We start from the raw sequence: 7,502 nt of genomic DNA on the forward strand, positions 1-7,502 counted from the left end.
GGCCGCACCGCCCCCTGCACCACCTCCCCCAGCCCCGGCTCCCGCACCCCTTCTCTCCTCCTTCTCCGGGGCTCCCCCCACGCTGTGTCCATCTCTTTTTGTCTTCCTGTTTCTGTAGATCCTACCAAAGCCAGACCTTCCCTCCCCCAACTGCTGGACAGCCCCGGCTGGTCGGTGAGCATCTGCTACCCCTCCGTAGGTCGGGCAGAGCGGAGTCCCGGAGACGCTTGCTTGGGGCGAGTGCTCGGGGCAGTGTAGAGCCCAAACCCCCAAGAAGAAGCTTTAGAGTGAGTCAACACGCTCTTACCTCAGCAGACAGCTCATCCGAGCCCTGACTTGTTGCAAGACGCAGGCTGGCTCTTTCAGGAAAGCTCAGCTCCCTCTTAGCTCCCCGAGGGCTGCGCAGGCAGCCGCCCGCTCTCCTCCGGAAGGCCGAACCGCTCAGCCTTGGCCCAGAAGCTCCGTAGCCGCGTTAGCGCAATGCTCTGCCCGAGTCGCTGAGCCTTGCCCCGGTGCCTAAATGGCAGCTGAACTCTTCCAACAATCTGACCCAGTCCCCATTTGAGGTAGGAGGTAATAACGGGCGGAGTTGGTTCAGCCTGCTGAGCTGCAGCTCCAGGGATGGTCCAGGCGGCAGCTGGAGCCATTTCTTTTGCTGTTTTCCTAAAATATTTTAATGTACCCAATTTAAGAGCAAATAAATTGTCTTCACCACAAAACGCAGTCCTCCTCCTGGCCATTTTCACGTTTACTCCTATATTGTATGTCTCAGAAACCCACCCAGGTCCCAGAACAGCATTAAACTTCTAAGGCCTGGTGCTGAGATGGACAGAATGCCTGCAAGTCTTGTTCCTGCCCATGGGGATTGCGCTTTAAATCTCCTCCAATCAATGCAGCTCAGACTACTGCAATTATTTTGATGGGAACATTAAAATCTGTGTCCAAGGATGACGCTGCAATCCTGCAGATTTAAGCTGGTTGTTTTTTTGTTGGCTGTGATGTTTTTTTTAATAGATTATGAAGCAAGCAATGTCAGAAACAGGTTTTACAGCTTGTTTTAAAAATGAGTAAGCTTACTTCTCCTCGCACCCATGTCTTCCTTCAGGCTTCTTATTGCTTTCTGGTAAAATCTGCAAAACTAGGAGTTGTATATGTTTTTACCTTCTTAAAGTTTCAGGTGCAAATGTCTAAGCACATGCTTTGCCAAATCTCCTGTTTCTTTTGTTACGTTTGAGTGCTAAAGACAGACCTGTCTCACTTCAAACCCAATTGACGGTTTTGCCTGACCTCAGGATTCTATTTGTGGCACTAACGGGGCACCTTCCTAACGGTCTTAGAGACTTAAAGAGAGGCCAGACTGGGCCTTTGACCTTTGGCAACTGAACTCAGCGCCACGGAGTTTGGCGGCAGCTGGGGACAAATTAGTGGGGCGAAGGGTGAAAGCACACGGTAACCACTGCCCGTTCTGCACAGTGACCTCTGCGTGAGACCTTGTTCTGTCGGCCCTGTCCCTGCCGTTACCGCATTGTTCACGCACAGTAAACACAAACATACGTGTGGCGCTTCAGTCCTCCTACCTGGAGCTCTGCAAGCCTGAGCCAGGTTAGTATTTGGATAGGAGACCTTCCAAGAGAGTTTACGTGCTGTAGGAAATAGCGCTCGCTTACTGAGGAGTATTTTTCCAACACTGGAGTCAGTCTGGAGTCTTCTGGTTCTGGTAGTATTTTTCCAACACTGGAGTCAGTCTGGAGTCTTCTGGTTCTGGGAATGATGAGCTGTAGAAATTGCAGCTTTGAACGGAATAAAAGTGAGTTCTTGAGCATTTTTGGTCATGATGGAACTGTTGGCAGTTTACTGCAGAGTAGGAGAGTATCCTGGCCAAATTCCAACCCGGGTGATTACATTCAGCTGACTGAAAACGGGCAGTGGCAATCGCTGCGTTTCACTGTCGGACAAAGTGATTTCCACAGATGGGCTGAGATTGGTAAAGTGACTTAGGGTAAAGCAGAATGAAAAGGGCCTACAGAAATGTCCCTTTGCCCCTCGTAGCTTATTCTCGAAAGCCTTGTGAGGCTTGCGAGTCTGTCAACATTCCTCTAAATGCCAGCGATCCAGCTGCTGGGGCATTGTTCGGAATGGCTGTAGCACACCACAGGATAGTCTCCAGGACAGGTAGCGCTTCCTGTAATGCACATACACCTTCCCACACGACAAGCAAGGAAACGAACAGAATGGGACAGAAGCAATCAAAGAACATTCATTCGATGTTTTCCGTGTTAGAAATGAAATTGCTGTGACAGCGCTGTTCAGGCTGATCCGTGGTTGGTGTTTTGCTCTCCAAAAGGCTAAGCGACCCTTTGATTCGTAAAGGTAGAGGGGCGCAGCTGTAAGATGTAGAAGGCAGCATGGAAGTGTGTTTCCTGTTATATATGTACCCCGATGTGTAACGATTTTCTTCTCTCCCTGACTTTCCCTGCTTTATTTTGTACCCAGATTTTCTTGCTCCTGTCTGAAAATATGCCTTATAACCTTACAAGCTTTCGGAAGACCACTGTGATTCACTGGGATAGGAATATTGGATCTGCTTGGTAGCAGGAGGATGTTATATGTGTTACAGCTTAATTCTGTTCTACTTTAAACCTAGATAAAGAATGAAGACTGTCTGTACCATTTTGATTACCTCTTCTAGGGTTCCAAGAGAGAACCATTTCCCCTGGCCTTCCTTTGCTAATGGCTCAGCTTGATCTAACTGGCACACAGATACACTTGCCGTTAAGCAAAAATTCCGGTAGGAAGAACCAACTCCAATGTCCAAAATTCCTTTGCCCCTGCTGGTATCGGTGGCTCTCTGTAACCATCTAAAGCCGAACTACGCAAAGTCAGGAGAGCCGCTCGCGAGAAGCTTGCATGTGACTGGACAATGCCGCCGTCCTCTCGAGAGATGAGACGAGGGACCCTTCACAGCGACGGCTCCGCAAGTTCCAAATAGGAGAGTCGCGCCTCCGGAGTGTCGTGCTTTGTCTCCAGAGCGATCTTCGTTCTTGTTAAGCTCATTCCACCTTTTGTCACCAGTTTTGCTTTTGGGATTTAGACCATCGTTAGCCACGGAACTCCTGTGTAAATCACTTTTTTTCCTTTTTGGTTTTTTCTTCCCTCCTGTTTTACACAAAGACTGTTAATAGGACTGTTAGTGGAATAAGCAAAGCCAATATTCACAGGGTTTAACTATACCAATAGCACCTTTTTTTGCCCCAGAATGCCTTACAAGCACCATGCAGCACGCACGTCCCAGCGTACAGCTTGTCACCAGATCGCGGTTCGCTTAGGCGCCGCCTTAGTTTCCCCAGCTGACTTTTAGGGACGTTCCCGCACGTAGCATCTCACACAGTAAGTCAGACACCACCCAGAGGTGCCTTTCAGGTCCGGGAGCTTTCTCCGTGAATGTATTCCGAGCTAAAAAAAGACCATGCGTGCATCCGGCGGGCTGACGCCGTCCACCTAACGGGAGCGTCCTGACGTGGCGGAGGGCATGGCAGAGGGAGGGCACGCTGGCTCTCCTCCGGTGCGGCTGTGGGTGCGACGCGTGGGTGTTTACTGCGATGAGCACCGCAAAACGTGGCTCGTGGCTGCGGAAGAGGCAAGTGTCCTTTGAGCTTCCCAGTGATTGTAGCTTTGCTGTTGCAGGTGCCTCTACCGCGTTGCCAGTAACTGCCTGCTCTCTTTGTTACTCTCCCCCAGGAGGAAGGTATGCTGAGGGCTCGGATCCAAAGAGTTCAGGTTCCCCTGGGTGAGGCGCTGCGACCCAGCCAGCTCCCCCCATCCCGGCTGCCTCATATGTGGCAGCTGTCCCAGGGTGAGCAGTACAGGGATAGTAACTCTCGCGTTTGGGAGATAGAGCACCATCTCATGGTAAGGATGGTGGCAACAATAGGCCATAGTCATGCCTGTTTGTGAAGTCGTTTGAGATCCTTGAGGGACGGCAAAGGACTGTTATTTTGTTGAAGTCCGTTAAGCTCAGCCACAGTAACTGTAGACGTATTGAACTTTTCCTTGTCGCTTACAGCTCGGTGGTGTTGAAGAACTGCTGCTTAAACTCGTGCCTGGTGATTAATCTGGTATGTGTAGACATTAACCCTGCTTTGTACTGTGCTCTGTTTATCCCCCGTCATTCTTTAACGTCAATTTTTGTCTTTCAGGAGCAGTGGCTCTAGGAAGATGTCGTTGTATATTTTGTACAATAAATAACTCTCTCTCCACTGAAATGCAGCCACCTCTGAGGTGGAAGCAGTTAAACAACACACAGCAACATCACACGAGAGTTTAGGACAGGCAGTGAAGAGGAGTGTTGAGTCCCAGTGAAACATCAGGGGGAGTTCTAGGTAGGCAGAATGCAATTGCCCCAAGTGGAGTTTGGCCAGGATGCTGGAAATAAACGCCCGAGCGATACCGGAAAGCGCTGTGGGATGGGGAATTACCAGAGAGGAGAAAGGCAGCACCTCCCTAGCTCTGGGCAGGGGCAGGAGCTGGACGCTGGCTGAGGGAGCTCAGTCCCGTCACCGCGTTCCGTAGCAGCGGTGCTTTCCTGTAGAGGTCTCCCATCCAACTACTAGTACCACCAGCTTTGTTCGTCTTTTGGTCTCTCACGGATGATCACAGTTACAGAAAGTATCGGTCACAGCAGCAGAAAGTCCAACTGAGTGTCTGAAATCCCACTTTCCAGGGATGTGGACAAGGTGGAGCTGTCTTCCAGTCTGTTTGGGTTTTTTTTTTAGGAGGGGGAGGATTTCCAAGAGACTTTCTCCTGGAACGTGGGGGGAAAAAAAAGCCCTCCTTGTTGTCCTTATGAGACATACACGTCTAAGTTGTGGTGTTTGTTTTAAACGCCTCCTCCAGCTGCAGTTACGTGACTCACACCAAATCCTCGGTTGTGCAGAGCTCACAGAGAGTTTTTACACAACCACACATTGCAGTGTAAGGTCTAGAGGCACAGAACTGTTAGAAATTAGCCACGTTAATGTGAATCATTGTGTAAAAAGGACACATTTTGACTACAGAAAAGAACAAAGGCCCCTCAGGCCTAGCAGCGTGAAACCTCCCGTGTTCACTGCCCACGTTCTCATCCTGTAGCCAGGCACAGGGAAGCGTGTGTGGGCTGGCAGGCGTCTGCAAGCAGCGATAGGTGTTTCTGAACTGCCTGTGACAGACAGGGAAATAGGGAGCTCTGTAAAGCCTTGGCTTTAAGACAGTGTCTTGCCCCCCACCCCCCGAAAGCACGTTGTTTCTACAGTAACATTTTCCTATCATTTTAGTTCTCTGAACATGTCCCAGAAGGATCCCTGCCAGAAACAAGCCTGTGAAATACAGAAATGCTTGCAAGGTACCAAGTGTCATTTTGTCTTTTTGGTGTCTTGATTTTCGGTGGAACTTAATTCTTTTTAACCTAACCCTGTTCTCCTTTCCCCTTGAGAAGGCAGCGAGCGAGCACGTGAGCATCACCTGGTTGCAAAGCAAACAGAACGATACTGTCTGGGTTTAATTGAATTCCCCCGTGCTCGACCGTAAATAATGAGACACCGTTAGCACCGAACGGCGCGTTTGCCAGGTGGTTGTGCGTATCCCGGAGTGTTCTCCACGCTGGTAGTGAGATCCCGTGTGTAGTCTCGGAACTCAGCCGTAGGTGGGGAGCGCCAGACATCATAGTAAGCTCTCGTAGCGTGGGCAGGCAGGTGGTGGGTGGATTGTGCGAGAAGACGGCAGAGCTTCTAGCTCCAGGCGTGTTCCAAGAGCGGCTCAGACAGATGTTGGTCAGGAACGGGTTAGGTGTATGCGCTCTGGCCTCGAGGTATGCGATCGTCTCCCTCTGGAGACCTTTAACAGCTGGTTTGTGTTACCTTAGCTGAATGTTGTAGGGGCGAGGGAGACTCTTACTGTGGTTTGGGAGCCTGAGCTGGGGAGAGCAGGCTGGTTGCTTGCAGAGGACAATATTTAAAAACTAAATTCGGTTGCTTCGTGGAAAAGGATTTGGCTTATGGAACGGATAAGAGAAAACGTTCCTCTGCGCCCAGGCAGCTCAGCTGTAGGGGAAGAGCTCTTCCTGACTGACCCGGTGGGGCCCTCAGGCCGCGTGTGCTGAGCTTCGCTGAGAACGACTGGTGGCGTTAGCCCAGGGCTGGCAAGGCGGGAGGGTAGCGATGCCACGGCTAAGCTTAGCCAGGCCGCTTCCGCAGGAACCCGTTTCTGCCTTTAATTTATGTGCAGACAGTGAGCAGACTAGCTAAAATACAGCAGGGAGGGAGGAGGGGTCCTGCTGGGGAAGTAGAGGGATGGCTGGCTTTGCAGGCTGCAGCAGGCAGCGACTGCAGTCCGTGCAGGTGCCCAACCACCCCGCGGGCTGGGGAGGAGCACAGGAGAAGCGCCTGGGGAGAAGTAGGGAACAGCAATAGTCAGTTACTGGTGGATGTCTGTCTTTCCTAGGATTGTTTCTTGGAAGCTGCGTTCAGCTCAGAGCAGGGGCTTAACCAACCCCCTCCGCACATTCCCAACATTTGTCGTAGATAGTGCCTTGTACTGTCTTCAGAGATGGGAAAACCCTCCCGTGAAGGGTTGCCTTCTCTCCCCACAGCAGCTGCTCTTCAAAGCTAACGTTCGTCCCTGGTTTGGTCCCATCTGTTCTTTTTATAACGTTCGCGGAGGCTATTCCAAGTGTTTTCCCTGCATAGAGTTTGCGTAGAGTTTGGATCTGAGCGGTTGTTTGTGAAGATGCCACCGCGCCCACCCCCTCTTTAGCCGTCCTTGGGGAGCGCTGTCCTTGTTGGCGTGTGCTCGTGCCGCGGGGCCGTCTGAGCGCGCAGACGAAGCAGCTGAGCCGACGGGCAGCGATGCAGTTTGTCCCTGTGAGAATTAACGCGGTAGAGGACGTTACAGAGCCTTAACTGGCACCTGCGCGGAGCCTGCGCGCGCTGCGGCGGGTCGAGGGCGGAAGCAGGACCTTTGGGAGGTGCTGGCTTTTCAAAGGCTGGTTTTGGAGCGGGTCGTTGTGCCGAAAGATTTTGCCTGCTTCCTCTGTGAGACCGCCTGCCCCACTGTACCTCTCGTGATTTGCTATTCCTTGTGTGACGAACGGTTGTGCTTCCCAGGAACGCGTCCCTGACGGGCAGCAGCGCGTGCCGGTACATGGCCGTAGCTTTAGAAACAAACCTGCACAAGCAGGGGGACAGTTAGGAGAGCCTTGGAGCACCCAGCACGAGCAGAGAGAGGTCAGCTCCCCTCACCAAGGGGCTGCCAGCTCGCACGAGGCCGTAACCTCACCGTAACCTTTCCCAGGGGTGACGCCTGCGCTCGTGTCACCAGTCTGGTTTGCTCCGTAGCCAGGAGGCGTTGGCTGCTGCTTTCCGGGCTCGCCAGCGGGTGCTGTTTGGCTCGCGTTGGGTTGCTGTCGCTTCTTTTAGTCTTTTAAAAATGAGTGGCGGGTGGGGAGCGTGCGTGCAGCGGCGCAGCTCCCC

General features: G+C 52.0%; 2 protein-coding genes across 2 annotated transcripts in view; both read left to right on the plus strand.

The window, feature by feature from the left end:
* Positions 1–3,529: 3,529 nt before the first annotated feature.
* Positions 3,530–4,111, plus strand: MTCP1 (mature T-cell proliferation 1). The gene is made up of 3 exons (XM_010151153.1): positions 3,530–3,637; positions 3,739–3,909; positions 4,064–4,111. Exons 1-3 carry the CDS (start codon positions 3,530–3,532, stop codon positions 4,109–4,111), a joined length of 327 nt encoding a protein of 108 aa, XP_010149455.1.
* CMC4 (C-x(9)-C motif containing 4) overlaps positions 3,605–7,502 on the plus strand; it is a 5,049-nt gene continuing 1,151 nt past the window's right edge. Inside the window, exons 1-5 of the mRNA XM_010151152.1 lie at positions 3,605–3,637; positions 3,739–3,853; positions 4,064–4,115; positions 4,197–4,379; positions 5,310–5,377. Coding sequence (XP_010149454.1) covers positions 5,320–5,377 — 58 coding nt within the window. The 5' untranslated portion in view covers positions 3,605–3,637; positions 3,739–3,853; positions 4,064–4,115; positions 4,197–4,379; positions 5,310–5,319. The remainder of the gene's footprint in view (positions 3,638–3,738; positions 3,854–4,063; positions 4,116–4,196; positions 4,380–5,309; positions 5,378–7,502) is intronic.

Source organism: Eurypyga helias, unplaced genomic scaffold, assembly GCF_000690775.1.
Source record: "Eurypyga helias isolate BGI_N326 unplaced genomic scaffold, ASM69077v1 scaffold30214, whole genome shotgun sequence".
NCBI lineage: Eukaryota > Metazoa > Chordata > Aves > Eurypygiformes > Eurypygidae > Eurypyga > Eurypyga helias.